The sequence below is a fragment of the Brassica rapa genome, chromosome A09 (genome assembly GCF_000309985.2).
Source record: "Brassica rapa cultivar Chiifu-401-42 chromosome A09, CAAS_Brap_v3.01, whole genome shotgun sequence".
Lineage (NCBI taxonomy): Eukaryota > Viridiplantae > Streptophyta > Magnoliopsida > Brassicales > Brassicaceae > Brassica > Brassica rapa.
This window is the reverse complement of record NC_024803.2, coordinates 13,699,879-13,723,321: the sequence shown is the minus strand read 5'-3', so window position 1 is coordinate 13,723,321 and position 23,443 is coordinate 13,699,879. Positions and strand designations below refer to the sequence as shown.

Below are 23,443 nucleotides of genomic sequence, written 5' to 3'. Positions count from 1 at the left end.
GGATACAAGATGGAGATGAACACTTATGGGAATTATAAAAATTTTAGGGGCCTTGAGAAGGAAGAGGGAAGATGAGTGGAAATCTTTGTAGTAGATGTTGAACGGGCCTACCCATGTTTCAAGAAAACTAGGTCTTCGTTCAGACTAATTGCTTCGCGCCTTACGCAAGTCCGCATCATCGAACCTCTGAACAATCGTCTTTTCTTGGATTTCAAAAGCATCCATGCAATCCCTCGCATGCACTGGCGTGACCTCAAATATCCCATAGGTAAGTGAAACGAACAGATTTAGGAATGGTAATCACAACTGATTTAGAAATGGTTTAGGAATGGTTTAGGAATGGTAATCACAACTGATTTAGCAATGGTAATCTCAACAGTCGCATGGCTTGGTTTCATAACTTTGTATAACTCTGTAGATGTAAGTGAAACTAAGTGAAACGAACTGATTTAGTTGAGTAACACTTATATGGTAGATACAATGGGAGTGGTCTTCAACACGGAAGCCCATCTCGATGCCCCTTCAGGACCAAGGATAGAGTTTTACATAAGGGACAACATGTGAGTATAAAGTAACATATGATCCAAGCAAAATTTATATATATATATATATATATATTGTAACTGACGCACTTTTTCTTTATTCTGAATAGTGACCATCAGATAAGATGTGTGGTGACCGGCACTCAGGCAGTTGCCTTCCGGGATGGTCTTGATGACATGAGTGGTGGGGGTCGTAGACAGGTGATTGTGGTCCTTAAGATGTGGAGAGTCTGTGAATCTACGAGTAAGTGTTGTTTCTGTGTCTAGTTTTAAATGTGATAGTTGAGTAGAACTTTTGCTAAAATCAAGACCATGCAGATTATTTTGGTCCTGATGATATATGGCTTCAGACCGAAGGTGGATTTGCAGACTTCAGGTTCAATCCGCGTTTGCCAGAGGTTGAGGAATTCAGGCAGTCTGTACTAAACAGCGACCCTTATGTTCAGAAATATAGGGTTGAAGGTCTCGTGTAAATGTTTAATGTTGGTGAAACTTTGTTTAAATATCGGTACAACTATCTGTTAATGTTGGTGAAACTATCTCTATTGTCGGTACAACTTTGTTCACTCTATTGTTCAATTTTCCAACTTTATAGTTTTACTTAGTCAATTTTCCAACTTTTCGTTTCACTTAATCTCACCTGTTTCAACTTTTGGTTTCACTTAATCTCACTTGTTTCAACTTTTGGTTTCACTTAATCCTTGTTCCAACTTTTGGCTTAACTTAATCCTCTGTTCGACTTTTTCGTATAAATAGGTCAGATATTGTGTTAGTTTCACTTTCTCAATTGTCTAACATACTAAAAATAATATAAACTTTTTCGATAGATCAAACTACATGGTTGTTCAACTTCGCATAACTTAGAAAAACATAGCTTAGCAATAACAGTTAGTTATAGGAATTGGAATTCTCTTAGGAATTTCAATTACTTTTTGTACATCATAATTCCTACAACTAAAACGATGGTAAGAAGAACACAACCTCCTGATATCTTTATCATGGGCATCTTTTTGGGACCTTCGCGGATATCTCCTTCATTCCTTATTGTTGCTTTGGGACTCTGAACTTCTTCTTCGAGCATTCGAACTTGGTAGTTCAGCTGTTGTATCTCATCGGTGAAGGCTTCGTCAACCCATTTGAAGACATGATTGTCGTTCTCGAGCTACAACATGATTTTTTTTCAAAACGAGTAAGCGTGATTCATAAGCGTTCGATATATAAACAACAAACGGATGTACCCTTTGTGAAGCCGCAAAGAGACACCGATAATACCGGCGATATGGGTTTGGATTGCTTCTGGAGATGATCTCGGTGACGCCCACCCCGCACCAACACCTACTAGGTATCCCCGGAGTTCGTATCCGTCTCCGACCACCGGTCGTGGAAGATGAAGCGGCGGACATCTCGGTTTTTGGGGGGAGGGAGGGAGTGACGAGGAGAGAGAGGAGAAAAGATTAGGGAAGAGAGAGAAAATGAAGATAGCAAATGGGGAAAACCTAAAAAAAGGGTCTTTAATACTTCGATTGAACGATTGGGAAAAGCTGGGAAATTAGAAATTCGAAAAGCTGGGCGGGAAAATTAAGAACCCATGGTTTTTTCTGTTGTAAGTTTCACCAAGTACTCAGTTTTACAGAAAGCGTCAAAGTTGCACTTTTTAATTATTTCTATTTATCTTAGTTATACTCGACTTGAATTAATGATTTTGTGGTTATACTAATGCAATTATATTTCCTGAGTTCATTTCTCATACGATCATGTACATATAAACTTGATTTCGTGCCATAAAGAGTTATCAAATCTAACGAGGTCAGTTTCAGCGATAAAGCTATGACAACACATTGTATTTCCTATATGATTGCTACCAAGCAATGAGATAGAATTTTAACAATTCTGATTAAATCATAATTAACATAGCACTAATAATAAACTACAATCGTATTACTTCCATGACTTATAAAATTAAATTACAAAGTTTAGAATTTACAATCATATTATTCAGTTTACATAACGTAGTTATACCAGTTTCACTTAGTTATACAACACACAAATAAAATTTATTCACCTCACAACGTTCTCATACGATAAAAACACCAAAACCGAAAGTGAAAGGCAAACACCAAAACCGAAAGTGAAAGGCTTACAACCTAATCCACATCAAAACTGAAACTGAAAGGTTTCCAACCTACTCTTCTTCTGTTTCTTGTGGGGATGTTCATCGTGCTCCAAACCTGTGCCCACATTATCTTCTTCTCCATATCCACTCTCACGCTCACAATAGTTCCTACTACAAGAGCTCTCTCCAACTCTTGACAGTTGCTCGGTTATTTGAACTATTTGCAATTCTTCGATGTCCTCCACATGCAAAATACTTCTTCTTTGCTCTCTATCAACTGATGTTAGATAAACAAACACATCTTCATCATCCAAAATATACGATTGCCTCTTAGGTTCCACTACCAATAGAATGTAACCCAAATTGAGCCTATTCGTAAACGGATCTATTCCCATCTTCCTGCATATCCTCTCTTTCAACAACGAATAAGTGATCTCCTCCAACGATGATGTCTTAAAGGATATAACATACAAACGAGCATCGGCTGGAATCCATTCATAATCATCTCCATCCTTAGAATAATGTCCATCATAATCAAAGTGTATGTTCGTCGAAAATGGACACATTGTGTGCAATAAAAACATTTAACCACTTAAAGTTATACTTGTTTATTCAGTTATACCATTCACGTTATACTTGGTTACACAGTTAAGCCATTAAAGTTGTACTTCGTTATACTTCGTTATACCATGTCACAGAGTTGTGTCAGTAACCAACCAATTAGTGATAAGCCAGAAGGTCTAATCTTCGACTGAATCGTCATAATTCCCGACATTCAATCATTCCTTTCCGATCCTCGATTAGTTCATGAAACCCAAATGAATAAGAATTTTTCAATTAAAACTATAAATTTGGAGTCGAGTCTTCAATTCAAAACCAAATTGTTATCAGCTTTGATTCCCGATATTCAATTATACAGTTTTTGATTATCGAATTCCCTAACAAACAGACCATTCAAACTTTCCGATCGTCGATTAGTTCATACAAATACGAAATCTTCTATCTAATCGGAATCCCGTGAATAATGAGTTCGTCTATGGTGGATTCTATACATCGGTCTTAACGACGATTTGAGATACATACCTTGTATAACGAAATTAATAGCTCGATGATCCAGTATCCAAGCGAAGAGATCGTATTCCAAACGAATTCACGAGAAGATGAGTACGAGGGAAGTATCGAGTGGGTTTCGAGTGAATCTTGTCGGGGGGGGGGAGGGAGGGAGGAGGAGAGGAGAAAGAGAGTAGATACTCGATTAATTTATTCATTAAATCGGTCAGGGGTATTTTAGATATTAACCACATTCTCTAAGAGTATGAAAACAGATAAAAGTATGGCAGATCACATGAGAGTATGGTAGATCCCTTTTTCCCTCATTAAGAGTACCTGAACACTTGACTCGAGAAAAAGTGTGTTGGTAGTGGAAACTGTCTTATAGTGATATAATAAACTTAAAGGGTTTGAATGGTAACCAAGAGAACGAAGAGGAACACTGCATTCCTTAATGTTTCTCAAAAATATTACCATTGGTGAAGAATATTTTTTCCTCTTCATTCCTTCTCATTTCTTTTTTTTGTAGAGAATTATAATGTAAATTTGTTTCTTGTTAATTTTGATAAGGAACCCTTGTTCCTCATCGTTCCTAAAATTTTATTCCTATTCATTATTTTCCTAATCATTCTTAATGTTGCTTGATGGTTTCCGAGTCACACCCAAAATGTAATTCTTTCTTTTATTTTTTTGTGTGCGCACCAGAGAAGAGAACTCAAACCCTAGAAAATCAGGTCGCGAGTCTGAAAATAATATTTGTTTCCAGATCAAATGAGCAATAATCGGGTGGGGTATAGGTTTAGTCCTACGGACGAGGAATTGATAAAATTTTATCTGAAGAACAAAATTCTGGGTAATGAATGGCTCGTTACCGATGCGATTAGCGAGATCAACATCTTTAGCTACGAACCACAGTTTCTGCCTGGTAAGTTTCTCAATCTCAATTCACCTTGAAATCAATCACGTTGTTTTGATTTGGGGTTTCCTGTTTGCAGCGTTATCGAAGATCAAATCGAATGATCTTGTATGGTACTTCTTCTCTCCGAAAGAATCCACGAAGAAGGCGACAAGGAGAGTTACACGTTCTGGGTTTTGGAAAAAAACTGGTCGTTCTATGAATATCAATAATAAGGGAGGAAATTGCGGGGAGATCGGGCTTAAGATGACGCTTGTGTACATTGACGATAAAGTTCGTAAATCTGATTGGCTTATGTACGAGTATCACATCACTTGCTTACCTCCTGATCAGGTAGCGTCTGCTTAATTTTAACCACGTTTTTGTTGAAATACACTGTCTCAACTCACAGTTTTAATTAGTTTTTCTTGCTTCTGATAGAGTTGCTAGAGTTTTAATTTCATATCTTGTTGGCAACTAATTATTGCGTCTTCTTTGGTAGAGGACCTATGTTATCTGCAAAATAATGTATAAGGGTGAAGGTGGAGACTTCCTATCTGGTGGTAATGAAGTTGGAAACTTCCCTTCTGGTGGTAATAACTCAAGTTCTCTGGGTCACTCTTTTGTCGCTGAATCTAATTCTGCCAGAGCAACAATTCTTACAAAGATGGACAAACGTCAGCATAACCTTCCATCAAAACAAACACCGGTCGTTGATTCCAACACCGTAAGAGCAGCTAATTTTGCAAAGATGTACAAACTTCTGCAAAACCTTCCATCCGTAGAAAGACAAGGGAAGCTCAATTCAGACGACGCACCTTAACATCAAAACATGCGGTCTTGTGTGTGTTGATTCGGTGCCTACCTGTTATCTTATTATCTCAAACATATGTTGGATTTTAAAGATATTGATTATGTTCTTTCCTTTTCAGGTGAAATAATGTTTATAAAAAAAATTTGCTTATCAATAATCTTTTGATATGAATCTGCAAATAACTTCTACTGTTGTTTTGAACTTATTGATGCTACATTGCAGACGTGAAAAAGAAACTCGTCAGCGAACTAGCGTTTGCCCATTCTGGTGTTGGTCAAAGTTAAAACTTTTTCTTGACTCCCAAATTGGAGATTCATTACTTCTCTTTGATCGTTGCAATTGTTTCTGACCTAAAGAAAACCTCCCGGATCCATTGATGAATCAAGTAGCATCTTTCCAAATCTCCTCTTTCCATAGGTGAAAATCTCTTTTTAACTAGACTTGTTTCAGTAATCACATAGACTTCACATCTTCTTACCTCGCATTTATCATCTAAAACCTCGTAATGGCTAAGGAATTCAAATTCAACTTGTTCAACAAAAATATAAGGTCTCTGGCATCAGAAGGAATTATTGCATCAAAGAAGACAAAAATGTGATATTTTCGAATCTTTGGAGCTTTCTTAGGAGACCAAAAATGAAAGACTCTCTACTAAATGAGAGAGGCCACTCTGCGTTCTCATTATGCATGTGGACCTAATACTAAAACCAGCAGCATTCCTAGTAGTAATCAATTATCCCGAAAAGAAACTACAACTGACATAGTAAATCCTAATAATCAAGGAACAAGTTAGCTGTGTCACAACAGAAGAACCTTTTTGCGACAAAAGATTTCAAACCTTGAGATGCAAACACATCAGTTGGGGATTTCAGACCTTCAGATGCAGGCACACAGATGCTGAATGCAGTTTCTGTTACAGGCACAATTAATTCAGACGATATGCAAAAGAATGGGAGTTTCTGCACGTTATTTGTAAGATAAATAGAGTACCTGGTGTTGTTCTATGTTCACGTTTTGCGGAAGAATCTTAGCCATTTTGGGGATATACAAATTCCGCTACAGACTCTTGTATGGTAGTGTTGTTCAAACACAAATCAGGATTCTCTGGTATGTGCTGCAAGTTATCAAAGGTTTCACATTCACCCAGCCTTTAGTCTTGAATAGTTGAATGTTGTACCAATGCCGCAGGTACTTCCATTGTTGTCACTGTATTAAGATGTCCTGAGCCGATTAGAATGGTTGCATCAAGATTTGGAAGGCTATTCTGTTTTGAGCAGCCAGACAGCTTAAGTGTGAGCATAGCTTTCAAGTTACTTATCCCCAGTGGCAGCTGAAGAAGCTGGTTACAATTCTCCATATCTAATGTGACAAGCCCAGTGAGCTTCTCTATTGAAGATGGTATTTCTCTTATGGCAGTTCCAGCTAGATACAGCTCTTTTAGATTTGGTGCATAATCCTTGATTTCCTCAAGATTTGAGCAGCCAGATAGATTAAGAACTTCGAGAGATTCTAAATGAATCATGACAGGTAGAGTTTGTAGTCGAGAGCAGTCTCTCAGATTCAAGGAAACAAGCTTGCCAAGATGCTTGACAGATGAGCTAATTTTAACCAAACTAGTACATCCTTCAAGATCAATATGCTCAAGGTTCAAGGCCTTTGAAAGCCTTGGGATCTTAGTTAAGTATTGGGAGTGACTCAGTCTGATCATCTTAAGCTTCTCAAGATTCTGTTTACCAAAAGGGAATGTAAGTCATTGTGTTAGTGTGTACATACATTCATGTAAGAAGCTGATTAGATTAAACAATTTAAGACTTACCTTCGTCCCTTTCCATAACTTTTCCATCTTGCTATAAGGCATATTCAGCTCCACAAGTTTTTTAGGATTAAAGTTCCGTGGCAAGGATCTTAAAGGGTACCTTTCCCAGTGGAGTAGTCGTAGCTCATCAGGCAAAGAATCGAGGCCTCGAGGTAGAAAAAGGTTGCAATGGTTTCCAGAAAGTGAACAGTAGAGCTTTAGCAATCTAAGTCTATAGGTCCTCTCAAATATAGTAGGACTTAACTCACACGTCAAGTTAGACATATCCATAAATATGCCTTCAAGTGCTTCTGTTCCCTGACAGAATAACAACAGAAATTGTATATCAGCCATCACAACTGAAATCAACAGCATATACTATTTGAAGTTTTCACATACAGACAATAGATATAATTTTATACTAACAGAATTGTTTACCAATACTTCTCACTGTTTGTAGTAACAAAATTATTTAGCATTAAAAAAACATTTTATACTTACAGAATTGTTTGTCAATACTTCAGCGACTTCATTAGCATCCCACAATCTGCTACGCTTCCCTGGTTCTTTGCTTTCTTCACAAACAGCAAACTGACCCATATCTTGAAACATGTTAGACATTTTATTCATATTGTCTAAAGGATCAATGAGGGACTCATCGATGAGACCATAGATTCCTAACTCTGTAAAGTAACCGCATCCATCAAGTATTTGTATCACATAACTTCTGTTCTCCCCTCTGAAAAAACAAGCAAGGTCCAAAAATATATTCTTCTCGTCTTCATTCAGACCATCAAAGCTTCTTCGAAATGCATCCTGAATCTCAGGTGGAGGATTTTGGCGCAAAATTTGCATATGTTCTTTCTCACTGGCTGCACATTGCTTTGTTGCAGGCGTTAAACCTAAGACTTTGAGAACCAACGGAATGCCAGTGGCATACCTCACCAACTCTGAGTTCAGCATGGACTCATATTGTCCAGGGATACACAGAGACAACAATTGAGAAGATTCATATTGTGATAATTTCTGGATCGCATATAACTCCTTGACTTTACACTGTACAAGAACTTGTCTGTTCCTGGAGGTTAAGATGACTAAATGTCCACGAGAAAACCAGTCAAATCCTCCAACTAAAGCTTCTACGTCTCTAGCATTTCTCACATCATCAATAACAACAAGAACAGTCTTATTCTGGAACCTATCCTTCAAGAAACTTGGTTTTGTATCACAAGCATCTATAACAAATTTTCCATCCCCAAATAATTTAGAGAAAAATTCATCCCGAATGTGACTCAGCCCCTTTGTTTGATACATTCGATGAAAGTCTTGCAGAAAATAGCATGAATCATAACCTGGAGCCAGTCTTCTATACACTTCTCCAGCAACAGTCGTTTTACCTATGCCCGGCATACCCCAAACCCCAATCATTTGCATGTCTGTGGGCTGCCAGCTGTTTAGCGATGAGTACATTCTAGTCACGTTCTGGGAAGAGATACAAAGTAATCTCAAACGCGCATATCTAACAATCTCCTCTGGAAGTATAGAATCATTCCTGTGCCAGAAATAATAATGTACTGAATTAAACAGATGTACTCAAGAAAGCACCGTTATTATATAGAGAAAGGCACTATATCGACACATCTGAGACCGTCAAATGTTATGTTCTTCAGGGATTACTAAAGACCAAAGAAAACTTTGTGTTTAGTGGTCTGAAATTAATACTTATAATCTAACAGGTTTCTATCCAAAAGCATGAATTAACAGAGGTATTCACCATAATTTCATAGCCTAAAGGAAAGGGAGAAGTCTCTTTACCCGAATATCCATTTACAGTCATCACTGAGAGCCAATTCATTCATTGCTTCCTTCCATTTCTGAACTCGCCTTATCTGGACTGAATCATCAAGTTGTAAAAGTCTTTCTTCAGTAAAGAATTTCGGGAACTCTGAAGGTGTAACTTTATAAAAAATGGGAATAAGTAGGAGGCCGTTGGCTTTCTGGTATTCCGTGAGTGTAACGAGTTTATCCAGGCTTTCACCTGAAGTGTAATTTTTTGAAATAAACAAAAGAAAAACACCGTATAAGGTATGTAGGCCTGGCATCCTTGTCCCCGTGTCAGTAACTAGATCATATCTTAAGGAAGTGATTGCTCGCTTCTGCAGCTCAATAATGATTTCATCAATAAAAAGCACCTCTCCTGCATCAACATGGTGGCCACCACAAGAAATGACACAGACACATGGTTGTACTGGGTTATCACAGGAAGGCAATACTAGTGACTGGAGCCATCTTTGGATATCATTAAGCGTATTTGACTTGGGGAGAACTTCTTCCTCCTGGAGATTTCTGTAATAGAATAAAGATTGTAAATGAAGGAACTAGAGAAAGGTAACATTGAGTAACAATCCCTATACCTTTTATCCATCAGGTATTTATAACGCACCATCCTATATTTCTAACAAGGAGGGAAAACCGAGGAAAGAAAATCCATCAGTCTCAAGTTCATAAAAACTGAAAAATAGCTACGGGAACTAAAAAGACAAAAAGACAAAAGAGACCGAGAACAAACCTGCAAATGTGATTTCACGTGGAAGATGGTCAAATTGGGACAGTTCATCAGCTTCCAGATCGCCTTGGGTGTCGCTACTGTTATTTTAAAAAAAAGTTGGTCTTAAGGGTTTATTAGTTAAAAAGTACATATCATCTAAGGTACAAGGATCACGCACGCTCCAATCCACCAAGCACGTTGACAGCTTGCACAAATGTCTGATGAAGCTCCGAGGTCCACCTAATACGGGGTTGATGAACCTGTAGTTGACTTTCGCCGACAGGAACTTGAGTCTCATAACTAGGGTGTTGAAGAGATTGTTCTACATCAGGAGTTAAAGTCCCATAACTAGGTTGTTGAACAACTTGTCATTGTTTCTGCCTGATATCAGAAGTTGAAGTCCAAGAAAAAAGATTCTGTAGTTGTAGTTGTGACTCGATATCAGGAATACAATTGGGAAATAATTGTTGACAAGACAAAAAGGATTGAGTCTGAGACCTTTTGCCCAATGTTTAGGGACTCGCTCGAGTCCATGATGGCTAGACTTGAGGATATGTATCCCTCATCTCCTTCCCACGATTCTTCCATATTTCGAGCTAATTTCTTATCTGATCCTTCCATTAACTCCCGCAGCTTCTAGCCCGTGTTTCAGATCGTGTTCTTGAATCTTGGTGCTCGCTCGTTGACTGTGACCCTTTCAGAGATTCTGCAACTAGAGGGGTTAACAATATAAACTTTTTCAATAGTTTAATGCCCAAATGGAAACATCGTGAAGAGATTGCTTGTTCTGAGCTGGTCAACGCTTGGGTTTCACGTCATTTTTTTATAAGAGAAAAAAAAACTTCCACGCTGCATCGTCTACATCCGTATACAAAGACTTGTTGGAATTTACTCGCAATTTTTTTTACGGCTTTTCCATTTTCCTCTTCTTCTTTGTTGGATATTACCATGAGGTAGAATGAAGTGTTTTCTTTCCTAGGCGCAGATACTCGTCATTCCTTGACCTGCTACAGTGCTACCTATAGATTTGTTCGGAAGTAATAAAGAGAATATAACAGAAATGATTTGTATATTCATTAAAAAAAAATTGTACAAGATGCTACAAATATATATATTAAATAATTGTTAGCTACTAAATGATACACTAACATGCAAGAGAGAGGATAGGTTGACAATAACGAGTCCCAGAGAGCTTGCATGGAGAGAAGTTAATTATGTAATACTCGCCTCTGTTCTTAAAAGATTCATATTCTAGTTTTTTCACACATTCTAATAAAACACATTAAATTTGCATAATTTTTTGTATTTATCTTTTTTCCACAATTTTAAGCCAATAAAAAATCAATTGATGCAATAAATTTTTTGAAGTTTGTAATTAGTTAATAAAATATGTATTAAAAATATAAAAAATGAATCTTTTATAAACAAATTTTTTTTTCTAAAATATGTATCTTTAAGGAACGGAAGAAATAATGCATAATAATTTCATAGAGCGCCAAAGTGCCCATTTCAGAAAATCTGAAGTGATCTCTTTGATCCTTAAGATAACACTTACACATTTTAACATTCCTCCTCAACCTTTAACCATAGAGATACTGAAAGTTAATCTTGAAACCTTAAAGAGCCACCTTATTAAAAAACTTTTAGTGTAAAGTGGAGATTGTTCGAACTGTTTTTACAAAGAATATAAAGGCTGATGTTTTCGGATTTTCCGGTGACTTTTCTGGCCACACCGGTGGTCATTCCTGTCAGATCATCAGCTTGTTGTAAAGCTTGTAATGAGTAGTACAACCTGGTATATTCACACTTCAAAAACAGATTAATATTGAATGAGAAATGATGCTTAGAAGTTGGTAGCTTAGTGTATGTAACACTACAACTTTTGTCTAAATGACAAAACCAACAAATGTCCCACACTGGGAAATACAAGAATCATAGAGCAGTATAAATATGGCCTTTTGTTATAAGGGTTTAAAGGGCTCAAGAAGAGAGAGGACTCTCCATGCGTGCGCCACCGCCGTCCAGCCGGTCGGCGTGGGCTTATAATCATCTATTTTTTTAACATATCACTTTTATTATATCGTTTATGTCAGTCCGGTTATCCGGGTTTAATAATCTTATCTCTAATTTCGCTTTCTATCTAAAGCGTTTGATCGGATTGAAAAATGTTTTTTTGAACAATGTTTGCGATGCACATATCGCTTTTATTATATCGTTTATGTCAGTCCGGTTATCCGGCGTCAATAATCTTACCTCTAATTTCGCTTTCTATCTAAAGCGTTTGATCGGATTGAAAAACGGTTTTTGGAACGATGTTTACGATTTGTTTTGTAGCACTTCCGCGAAACGTTTCTTACTTATCTCATAACGGTGTGCGTTTTGCTCTATAGCACTACCGCGAATCAATTATTGATATATATTTCTTACTTATCTCATAACGATGTTTGCAATTTGCTATATTCTTATCCGCGAAACGCTTCTTAGTTCTTCTGTAAACGGGTTTGGGATTTGCTTATAGCATCTTCCGCGAAACGTTTTAGTTACATTATTATTCAAAACGTTCTACACATGAATCGTTTCAATAACCGCATTCTTAAGCGAGTTTGTGAAACATTCTAAGGCTACACAAAACGGTTTCTGTGAACGCTTTCAAGCGAGTTTGCAAAACGTTTTTCCAGACATATTGATATGATTTGGTTCAAATACCAAAAGTGAAAATCGATTTTAGACTATAATTTTTTGCTTAAAAATAATATATTGAATGAAGTACTGATTCGCTTTCATGTTTTCTCAACAGGAAAAATGACGAATGATAACAACACCCCCATTGACATCACGAATGTCATTTCAACTCCACTCAACGTTGCAGCCACTGATGCAACCGTGACAACCGTTGGAAACATCACATCGTCAACTTATGCAGCAACAACAAGCACTACCCTTCCTGTGGGAAATCCTGCTGATGAAACCACTCGTCGTAGCCTCTTCGGTGTTGGTCTTTATCAAACGGGTTTGGTTCAAGGAACTACAAGTGGTACGGTGGCAGTTCAAAATCCTCCATCTGTACCTGACGTGTTCACTCAAGGACTGATGCCAGACAAGTTTGATGGCAAATGCTTCGAAACGTGGCAGAAGAAGATGATGTTCTTCCTGACAACGATGAAGCTGGACAAGTTCATCCAGGAAGACAAGCCCCTTGTTCCTTACGGGATTGATGATTTGCACACTCTTGCAAGTGTTGACATATAGGTGCATTCCGACTTCATCTGCAAAAGGTTACATTTTGGGTCCCCTCATTGACCCATTGTACTGTGTCGACTGTGAGATCCCCACAGCGAAAGAACTATGGAAATCAATGGACAAGAAGTACCGAGGTGAGGACGATGGCTGCCAGAAGTATGTGGTTGTAAAATTCTGCGACTTCAAAATGGTGGATTCAAAGCCCATCATGGATCAGGTGGAAGCGTTCCAGGCCATTTGCCATGAAATCGCTGCTGAAGGAATGTCCATCTGCGAGACATTCAAAACTCTCAGCTTTATTGAAATGTTTCCTCCAATCTATGCGGATTTCAAGAACTACTTGAAGTACAAGAAGAAGAACATGGGGCTCGAGGAGCTCATCATGAGGCTTCAGATGGAATCGACAAACCGAACTGCTGACAACATCACTGCTAAGGAGCATAGTGTCAACATGGCTGAGCACAAAGACAAAGGAAAGACACACGTCCATTCTCCTGCAAAGCTTTCCAAAACTGATGCAGCCCTGCATGCTTCTGGGAAAAACTTCAAGAACAAAGGCATTGAAATCAATGCGAATGTGGAGAAATTCAAGGGGAAGTGTCACTACTGCCACAAAGTAGGACACAAGACTGTTGAGTGTCGCAGCAAGATCAGAGATGAGAAGCATCAAGCGAATCTCACTGAGGAAAATCTCGTTGCAATGGTAACAAATGCCAACATGGTTGAAGGCAACAACCCCAAGGAATGATGGTATGACACAAGAGCGAGCACCCACATTTTCACTAATAGGGCAATGTTCAACACTGATCAGAAAGCAAGACTCAGGAGAAGCTGTTCATGGGAAACACTGCTGTCTCCAAAATTGAAGGCCGCGGCAATGTGATTCTGAAATGACATTTGGACGTGAAGTAACTCTGACGAATGTGAAGCATGTGCCTGACATAAGGAAGACCCTAGTCTTGGAAGCCTTGCTCAGCAAGAATGGATTCGCCACAAGTCTTGAGGCAGACAAGCTCGTGATTAGGAAGAATGGGATGTATTTGGGAAAGGGGTATGTTAAGGATTAACTTGTCAAGATGAATGTAATGACAGTCCCTCCGAAAGTTACGGCTCCAAAAGTTTCAATGAATTAGAAAGAGCCAGTTGCTTATTTGGTTGAGTCTTTTAATGTATGACATGAAAGATTAGACCATGTAAACAACAAATCTAGACAAATATGAATTTAAATCTAATTCCTAAATGCAAAACAAGTAAACAAAAATGTGAAGTATGCGTACAGCTCAGAAAAACGCCTTAACTTCATGTTGAAAGAACTAATAAACCTTAAATTTAATTCATACCGATTTATGTGATTCAAAATACATACAAACTAGAGGCGGTAAAAAGTAATTTGTGACCTTCATTGATGAATGCACAAAATATTGTTATGTATATTTATTACATAACAAAGATGAAACCTTAGAAATTTTTAAAGAACTTAAACTTGAAGTCGAAAAACAGCTTAAAACAACTATTAAAATAGTTAGAAGCGACAGAGGAGGCGAGTATGATGGTCCATTTAATGCATTCTGTAAAGAACATGAAATAGTCCATCAAAATACAACTCCTTATTCACCAGAATCTAATGGAGTTGCTGAACGCAAAAATCGAACACTAAAAGAGGTGATGAATGCATTGTTACAGGAATCTGGGTTACACAGAACATGTTGGAGGGGAAGCGTTGCTTACCACTAATTATATCCTCAACAAAATTCCACACAAAGTAACTAGCAAAACTCCATATGAATTATGGAAAGGTAATTTACCTTCGTATAAATACCTCAAAGTGTGGGGGTGCTTGGCAAAAGTTGCAGTACCGCCACCAGAAAAGGTCACTACTGGACCCAAAACAGTGGATTGCATCTTCATCGGATATGCACATAATAGTGCTTATCGATTTCTGGTACATAAATATGAAAGATCAGACATTCATGTTAATACAATCATGGAATCAAGTAATACATCTTTCTTCGAAAATATTTTTTCATGTAAGAAAAAACAAGGTTCAAAACGAACTCGAGAAGAAAGAGACAACGACAAGGACTCAGAAACTGAGACAAACGTCGAGATTTCTATAAATGATATTTCAGAAAATGAAGAAAAATATGAACCTCAAAGAAGCAAAAGAGCTCGAAAGGAAAAATCTTTTGGTGAAGATTTCCTAATGGCATTTCTAGAAGAAAATGTTCCAAAATTTTTGGCAGAAGTCATGGTTTCACCAGAAGCTCCGTTTTGGAACGAAGCTGCCAGAAGTGAATTTGACTCTATCATGCAGAATTATACATGGTACATAACATATTTATCACTTGGCTGCAAAGCGTTAGGGAATAAATGGATAATGACACAAAAACCTGATGGAAAATACAAATCTAGACTTGTAGTTCAAGGATTCCGACAAAAGAATGGTTTTGACTATTTTGATGCATATTCTCCAGTAACGAGAATAACATCAATAAGATTGATGATAGCAATCGCCGCCTTAAGAGACCTAGAAATCCATTAAATGGATGTAAAAACCGCTTTTCTAAATGGTGATTTATAAGAGGAAATTTACATGAAACAACCTGAAGGTTTTGTCATTTCCGGTTAGGAAGACAAAGTATGCCGACTTGTAAAGTCACTTTATGGGCTTAAATAAGCTCTTAAACAATGGCACGAAAAAATTGACAATACAATGATGTCAAATGGTTTCAAAATTAATGAATGTGACAACTGCATATATTACAAAACTACCAAAAATGCGTATGTTTTGCTATGTCTATATGTAGAGGATACGCTCATTATTGGAAGCAATAAAGACGTTATCAATCAAAAAAAATATGCTCAAAGGGAAATTTGAGATGAAAAACTTGAGATTAGTAGATGTAATTCCCGGGGTTAAAATCACAAGGAATTCAAATGAAATTATCTTAACCCAATCTCATTATGCTCAAACAATATTAGAGAGATTTAAAAATAACTCTAATAGTACGGAAAAAACTCTGTTAGATCCCCAAATACACTTGACAAAGAATTCAGGTCGAGCGGTTTCACAAAACGAGTATGCACGTGTGATCGGAAGTTTTATGTACTTGACTAATTGTACGAGACCAGATCTAGCGCATGCAGTAAACGTACTTAGTCGATATACAAGTAATCCAGGTCATACACACTGGAAATCTATAATGAGAGTATTCAATTACTTGCGCTACACCAAAGATTTTGGGCTTCAATATGGTAAAGAACCACCAGTTTTAGAAGGATACAGTGACGCTAACTGGATATCAGATTATAAAAACTCAAAATCCGCAAGTGGATATTTCTTTACACTAGGAAGAGCATCAATATCATGGAAATCTACCAAACAAACAGTGTTAGCCAGATCCACCATGGAATATGAGTTCATATCCTTAGACAAAGCATCATAAAAAGCTGAACGACTTAGAAATTTTTTTGGAAGATATTCCCATGTGGGAGAAATCTGTGCCAGCTATACGCATACATTGTGACAGTCAATCAGCTATAGCTCGGGCTCAGAATAATCTCTACAATGGTAAATCTCGTCACATCAGAAGACGACATAAAACCATTAGAAAGCTTATCTCAACTGGTGTAATCACAATAGACTAAATCAAATCGGCTGACAAACTAGCAGATCCATTTACTAAAGGTTTGCGACGAGATGTTGTTGCTAAATCATCAAAAGGAATGGGTTTATATAGCCTATAAAGAATGAAGATGTCTGATTGTAACCCTACCTATCATGATTGGAGATCCGAAGACGTAGGTTCAAAGAGAAAACAAAATCAAACATAATCTAACCAAAGCACTTGAGACAAAGTAGTTTCTTCCCAACTTCTAAGATGATAAAAGGGCTAACGAATGTGAGAAGGATAAGAATAAGCTTTTAATGATTCCATAGCTTCTAAAAGCGGAGTATTACTCAATAATTTTCATGGTCAATCACCTAATGAGTGTGAAATGGGGCTGTTTTTAGGAGAGTGAATGTAAAGTTATATTATCTAAGTTCACTCATGAAAACCATGAATAGTTCAGGGTCTCAATGAACACAATAGAGAACTATGTTCTACGAGAAAATGAAGTTGCGTTATGCATGTTGTCTCGGTTTACATAAAACACCGGTTGGTTCAAGACATCATGTTAACCTTCTGGTAAAATAAATCCGACAGATATTAACTATGAGTGGTTCAAGGCTTAAAAATGCCACCAACTCAAACACAGTGAATTTTTCGCAAACACTCTCGATAAGTATGTCTAGTCTAGTCAGGATTAGAATTATTATAGTTTTTAGAGTTTATCGAGTCTGCATTTAGTCTGCATATATTTAGAAGAGTCATTTCTATTCATGTGGGGGATTGCTGGAACTCTGTTTTTACAAAGAATATAGAGGCTGATGTTTTCTGATTTTCTGGTGACTTTTGTGGTCATTCCGATCAGATCATCAACTAGTTGTAAAGCTTGTAATGAGTACTACAACCTGGTATATTCACACTTCAAAAGTAGATTAATATTGAATTAGAAATGATGCTTAGAAGTTGGTAGCTTGGTGTATGTAACACTGCAACTTTTGTCTAAATGACAAAACCAACAAATGTCCCACATCGGGGAATACAAGAATCATAGAGCAGTATAAATGGCCTTGTGTTATATGGGTTTAAATGGCTCAGGAAGAGAGAGGACTCCCCACGTGCGCCGCCGCCGTTCGGCCGGCTCGGCTCGGCGTGGGCTTGGGCTTGGGTCTTGGGTCTTGGTGGAGGGCCTCCGGCCCAATAAGATTCTTTTTGGACCAAGTTAAACTCATCATTTTTCCATTTCATTTCTAAAAAACAGTATGACATTTGTGTATAAATGACGTGTAGCTCGTCTAAAAATGACACGAAGTTTATCTGTTAGAAATGGATTATAACGAGTCAACAAAAGAGAAACTTGCGGAGAAAGCTGCTCAACGTTCCACTCCGAGATCCTTGAGTGATTTTCAGAAACCGTTTGCAACAGTTTCGAAAAACCGCTCCTCGTCTTCTCTTTAAATATCAACTCTCCTCCTCTTCGTTTCTCACTACTTTTTTTATTGAAACTAACAGCAAAAAAATCCCTTAGCGTAAGTCATAAAATCCGAGAGTGTTTCGTAGAGTTTATAGTCCGATAGGGCGTTCACGAGGGAAGCGTGAATCGTCTGCCATGGTTGTATCTTGGAACTCGATATTTGTACAGTCTTGTCTTACTACGGAGAAAATTTAGAGTTAAGGAAAGAGAATATATCTCGACTCCATGTTTGTTTGCGAGTACGATTTCTTATCGTTCTTGTATTCGCTTTACAATCGTCTATTTCCTTAACATATATATTTTTTATGTCAGTCCGGTTATCCGGCTTCAACAGAGATGTGATTCTAAGTTTCACCTTCTCATAGATATTATGATGGCAGTAAACTTTATAATGTGCTTGGTTAATTCGAGAGACTGAATTCGAAGAAATATGAATAGCTTATTGGTTATCGCAAAGCATGATGATGTAAGGTATGTAAGCCGGACATTCATGAATTCGAGGCAATATGAATAAGGCCGTTGGCTTTCTGGTATTCCATGGGCGTCACAAGTTTATCCATGCTTTCATTTGTTCTTTGATCGACAATTCTAGTTTACCAAAGAACATCCTTAAGTAGTGCTTTTCCCAACCGACTTCCAACCATTTACATTTTGTGTTATTTAGTTTACATTCAATTTTGTTTACTTCAATTCAAAAACTGATATCCAATAAGTGATCTTGAATCTTTGTGGATCCGACCCCTAAATATTACGACTGTATCTCTGAATTTAAAGAGTAGCTCTTAGAGACAATATTTGAGCATATCACTTTTGTCTTGTACTCTAAAATTTCGTCTAAAGAACTCATTTGTCTTGTTTTTTGTGTTTCCGGAAGCATATATATGTTTAAGCTTCATTCAGATATTTATACATAAAGAGATTGGGTTTGGGTTAGGTTCGGTTCAGGGAATTCAGTTCTGATTTAAAAGCATGTAATTTTGAAAACAGTTTCAAATTGTACTGTATATTGTAATGTATATTGTGTAAATTTTAAAGCAAATCTAGTTCATCTATTTGCATAATTTATTTTAATATTAATTTAGAAAATTTGAATTATTAAAATCTACATAATTCTATTGTATTTTGGATATTAATTTAACTTTAATCCCCCTCTAGTTAAATAAGTTTTGTTTGGTAAAAAATCCTAAACTATTGATTTACAGGTATCATCAGTTTGTTTCTAATCCTAATTCATTGTTTTCACGTTACATCTTTTGTTTAGGGGTTTTACCCAAACGAAACTTAGTTGAAGAGTTTTACCATTAAAAATCCTTATATTTCAATGTTTAGTTTCATCGATCAGAACAGCCAGTTTGCGTAATGTATTGACAGATGTTAAGATTTTACGAATTGCTTCATAATCTGGTTTTTAGCACTTAATTTGAAATAACTTTTTAACATTGATTTTTAATCTATTATATGAGATTATTACATAGGCGACTATACAACCAATAATCTATCTTATAAGGATTGACGTTAGACGGTTCTACTAGCATCATCATGAGCTACTTTACGAAGGTTCACACGCTGATGGTTCTAATTGCATTATGCTAAAAATGTCTTGTAAACTGTATTTCCTTAAAATGCATAATTGTTAATGATTTGTTTTTGAGATTCAAAACCTAAACCTTGTATAGAAGCATTAATTAACTATCAGTCAAACAACTAGATTAAGGAAACTTTCACCAAACACCTTTCTATCCTTCCCCCATCTTACTTTAATACTTTCAAATTTCCGATGAATTGATTGTAACGTATCTTTGCAAATGGTCACCAACGCTATCTACTTGAAAACCGTATATCGATGACAATATGTTATAACTGGGAAGTCATCATATTATTATATCTTGGTGTCTTTCCAAGTTGTCTTTATAGTTATTTTTAAGGTTAACCATAACTCATGGTTTCTTGTAGTTGTTGCGATAGTAGAACTCAGTTTTTCACATTATCCCACAAGTCATGAAAAAGTTGTCCTCATTCTCACCGTCCAAATTTTGATTGTTGAAGATCGCATTGAATTGAGATGCGCGCAAGTGTGATGCCATGATTGTTTGTATTGCGAATTGATCTTGTTTATTATTTTGCGATAAATCGTCTTTCTAACCTTCTACAGTTATCTGTGGGTTATCAACCTTAGAATAACCGCTTCTTAGTTAGCTTTGAGTTCAAAGAAGTGGATTTTTCTGTGTCCAGTTTAGTTGCATTCTTGGAGGTTGGACTGAAGATAGAAGAGAAGAACAAATAAAGTGTAGTTTAGCCACCGCACACGAATTCGTTGTATATTAAAAACAGAGGGAAGGAGTAGAGAAAAATAGAAAGTAAGGATGTGTTGCTACTAACTACGGAGGCTTTAGTTTTAGGGTTTAGGGTTTATAGTTTACTTTTTAGGGTTTAGTGTTAGATAGTTTAGGGTTTAGGAGTTAAGTTGATGTTTTAGGGTTTAGAGTTTACTTTTTAAAGTTTAGAGTTTAGAGTTTTAGGGTTTAGGGTTCGTATTTCAAAAAAAAAAGGTTTAAGATTGATGGTTTAGGGTTTATAGTTGAATATTAGGGTTTAGGGTTCGAATTTTGAAATAGTATTTTTTTTTATTTTTTTAGATTATTTATTTATTTAAATATTTATTTATTATATATATAAATAACAAAAGTATAAGAGTCTTTACCATTAATGAAAAATTTATTTTTGAAAATGTTTCTTTGTTGAGGTAAACATGAATAATGGTATTACCAAAGTGGTATAAGTAAAAATTCCCCTATTTTTAAGATACATTAAAAAATTAAATATATTTTTTTAAATAACATCGTTTGATCAAAATGTTAAAAATTAAATTTAGTTTTTTCTTAATTTTAAATTTTATGTTTTATGTTTTTGGAATTTAAAAGAACCACAATCAAAATACCAGAGCAAATCTGAATTTTTATTTTTAAGAATATTTAAAATAAATTTCAGTTTCCACTCAATAAAAGAATTAAATGCACAAAGTTATTTTGAATTTATAAAATATTTTAATTACTTTAAATATTATACATGTTCATGAGCTTCCAAAAATGTATCAGCTACTTATGCATGTAACATCCAATTGATCATCGCTTTATTTTCTAGTATTCTTTAAAAAACATCAACATATAATTTGATAAATATTATGAAAATACATGCACATTTAAATGATAAATAAAATTGATTTGAGTTGACTTAAATTATAATAAGAAATAATTATACTTTATTTTGAATTTGAAAGAATATATGTAACTCAATATACTCACAACATGAGTGACTCGACTAATCCAACTTATATCTAAAATCATAGATTTAACTACAATAAGAATATATAATTTTATAAGAATAGTAATTTATTTTTATAATATTAATCATAGGAAAACTCAAAACATATTAAAATGAAAATAAAATATTAACCAACTGTTACAAGTTAGTTCTTTTGTAAAATTATATATATGCATGAGAGTTCAGAATATTATCGTTATATTAATTTACGTAATTTAGAATCAGACACTTTAGTTTTTTTTTTTCATTCTAAGCACAATATATCTTAAGTTAGACATAATCTTCATAAAATATATATACATATCTAAGAAAACAACCACCTAAATGCAAATAAGAAATTAATCAAAACTTTAATATAGAGAATATAAAATATTACAGTTGAATTAAGAGATGCAATCTAATTTACCCAAATGATAACTAAATCGACTGTAAAAACAACAAAACCGATTACATATTACATATATAAAATCATATGTATAATAAAAGTAATATAATATTATTAATATAAATGATTCATACAAGTTGTAAATTAATTTAAAAGTAAAAATAGATAGCAATCATTATTATAGTATATTTACTTTAGAAATATTTATACATGTGCATAGGATTGATCAAAAAAAAAAACATGATGTGCATAAGCACGAGAAAAACAACACCTAGTATATATATATATTATAGTTTTTCGCAATGGAGCTCTCACGTTAAAAGTTATACTGGTTAATATCATTGTTACCCTTAATGAATGTTTAAATATATATATATATATATATATTATTTAATTAAAAACGAATATATATTAATAATATTATTTTTTAAAGAAAAATAGATAATTCATATATTGTGTTGCTATCTTAATGAATTTATTTATAAATATATATATATATATATATATATATATATATATATATATATATATATATATATATATATATATATTATATAGTAAAAAGGAATTTTATATTTATAATATATTTAGTGTTGTCATCTTGAAATAATATTTTTATATTATAAAATTTAAAATCAAGATATACAAAAATTTATAATCAAATATTAATCAGGTAAAAATATTTGCATACATATATTTTTAAAATATTTTAAATATTTGAGTGGTTTTAATGAAAATCTAAGCTATTATTTGCGAAATAATTTTTCGCAACGGAGCTCTCACGTTAAAAGTTAGATGAGTTAATATCATTGTTACCCTTAATGAATTTTGATATATATATATATATATATTATTTAATTAAAATTAATTTATATTAACAATATTATATTGTTTTTTTAAATGAAGATAATTCATATATTGTGTTGTTATCTTAATGAATATATATATATATATTTATTATATAATTTAAAAAAAATTATATTTATAATATATATAATATTGTTATCTTGAAATAATATTTTTATATTATAAATTTTTAAATTAAGATATACAACAATCTATAATCAAATATTAATAGGGTAAAAACATTTGCATACATATATTTTCTAAAATATTTTTAATATTTGAGTGTTTTTAGGGAAAATATATATATATATGCTATTATTTGCGAAGTAATTTTTTGCAGCAGAGGTCTCACGTTAAAAGTTAGACTGGTTAATGTTATTGTTATCCTTAACAATTTTTTATATATTTTTTTATGATTTAATTAAAAATTAATTTTATATTAATAATATTATATTTTTTTAAAAATGATGACAATTCATATATTGTGTTGTTATCATAATGAATATATATATATATATATATATATTATAATTAAACAATATATATTCATAATATATATAGTGTTGTTATCTTGAAATAATATTTTTATATTATAAATTTTAAATTAAGATATACAATAATTTATAATCAAATATTAATTAGGTAAGAAATTTGCATACATATATTTTCTAAAATATTTTTAATATTTGAGTATTTTTAATGAAAATATATATTAAATATATATAATTTGATGTTTTATTGAATTTTTTAAGCGATAAATAATAACTTATCGTAGTGATTTGATTTAAACAAATAAATATTCATAAGAATAT

General features: G+C 34.5%; 3 protein-coding genes across 6 annotated transcripts; 1 reads left to right on the top strand and 2 right to left on the bottom strand.

Moving 5' to 3' along the window:
• Positions 1–1,467: 1,467 nt before the first annotated feature.
• LOC117127695 (uncharacterized protein At4g04775-like) lies at positions 1,468–1,945 on the bottom strand. Its single transcript, XM_033278318.1, has 2 exons — positions 1,781–1,945; positions 1,468–1,704 (listed from the first exon to the last, which is right to left on the bottom strand). The coding sequence occupies exons 1-2, from the start codon at positions 1,943–1,945 to the stop codon at positions 1,468–1,470; spliced, it is 402 nt and encodes a 133-aa protein (XP_033134209.1).
• Positions 1,946–4,350: 2,405 nt separating this feature from the next.
• On the top strand, positions 4,351–5,596 carry LOC103839135 (NAC domain-containing protein 69). Its single transcript, XM_009115627.3, has 3 exons — positions 4,351–4,630; positions 4,701–4,954; positions 5,103–5,596. Exons 1-3 carry the CDS (start codon positions 4,477–4,479, stop codon positions 5,421–5,423), a joined length of 729 nt encoding a protein of 242 aa, XP_009113875.1. The 5' UTR covers positions 4,351–4,476; the 3' UTR covers positions 5,424–5,596.
• Positions 5,597–6,051: 455 nt separating this feature from the next.
• Positions 6,052–21,450, bottom strand: LOC103839304 (disease resistance protein RPP2A). 4 transcript variants are annotated; one of them, XR_004451776.1, is made up of 9 exons: positions 10,256–21,450; positions 9,936–10,173; positions 9,779–9,855; positions 9,624–9,664; positions 9,025–9,555; positions 7,711–8,761; positions 7,231–7,527; positions 6,405–7,140; positions 6,052–6,324 (listed from the first exon to the last, which is right to left on the bottom strand). XR_004451776.1 is itself a non-coding variant. In XM_033280927.1 (7 exons), the coding sequence occupies exons 2-7, from the start codon at positions 9,824–9,826 to the stop codon at positions 6,565–6,567; spliced, it is 2,544 nt and encodes an 847-aa protein (XP_033136818.1). In that variant the 5' UTR covers positions 9,827–9,855; positions 9,936–21,450; the 3' UTR covers positions 6,052–6,564. The 4 variants fall into 4 exon arrangements, 1 of the variants encoding a protein (XP_033136818.1); XR_004451775.1 differs by having other exon boundaries at positions 9,936–21,450; XR_004451777.1 differs by lacking the exon at positions 9,624–9,664 and having other exon boundaries at positions 9,936–21,450.
• Between the last annotated feature and the right edge of the window lie 1,993 nt (positions 21,451–23,443).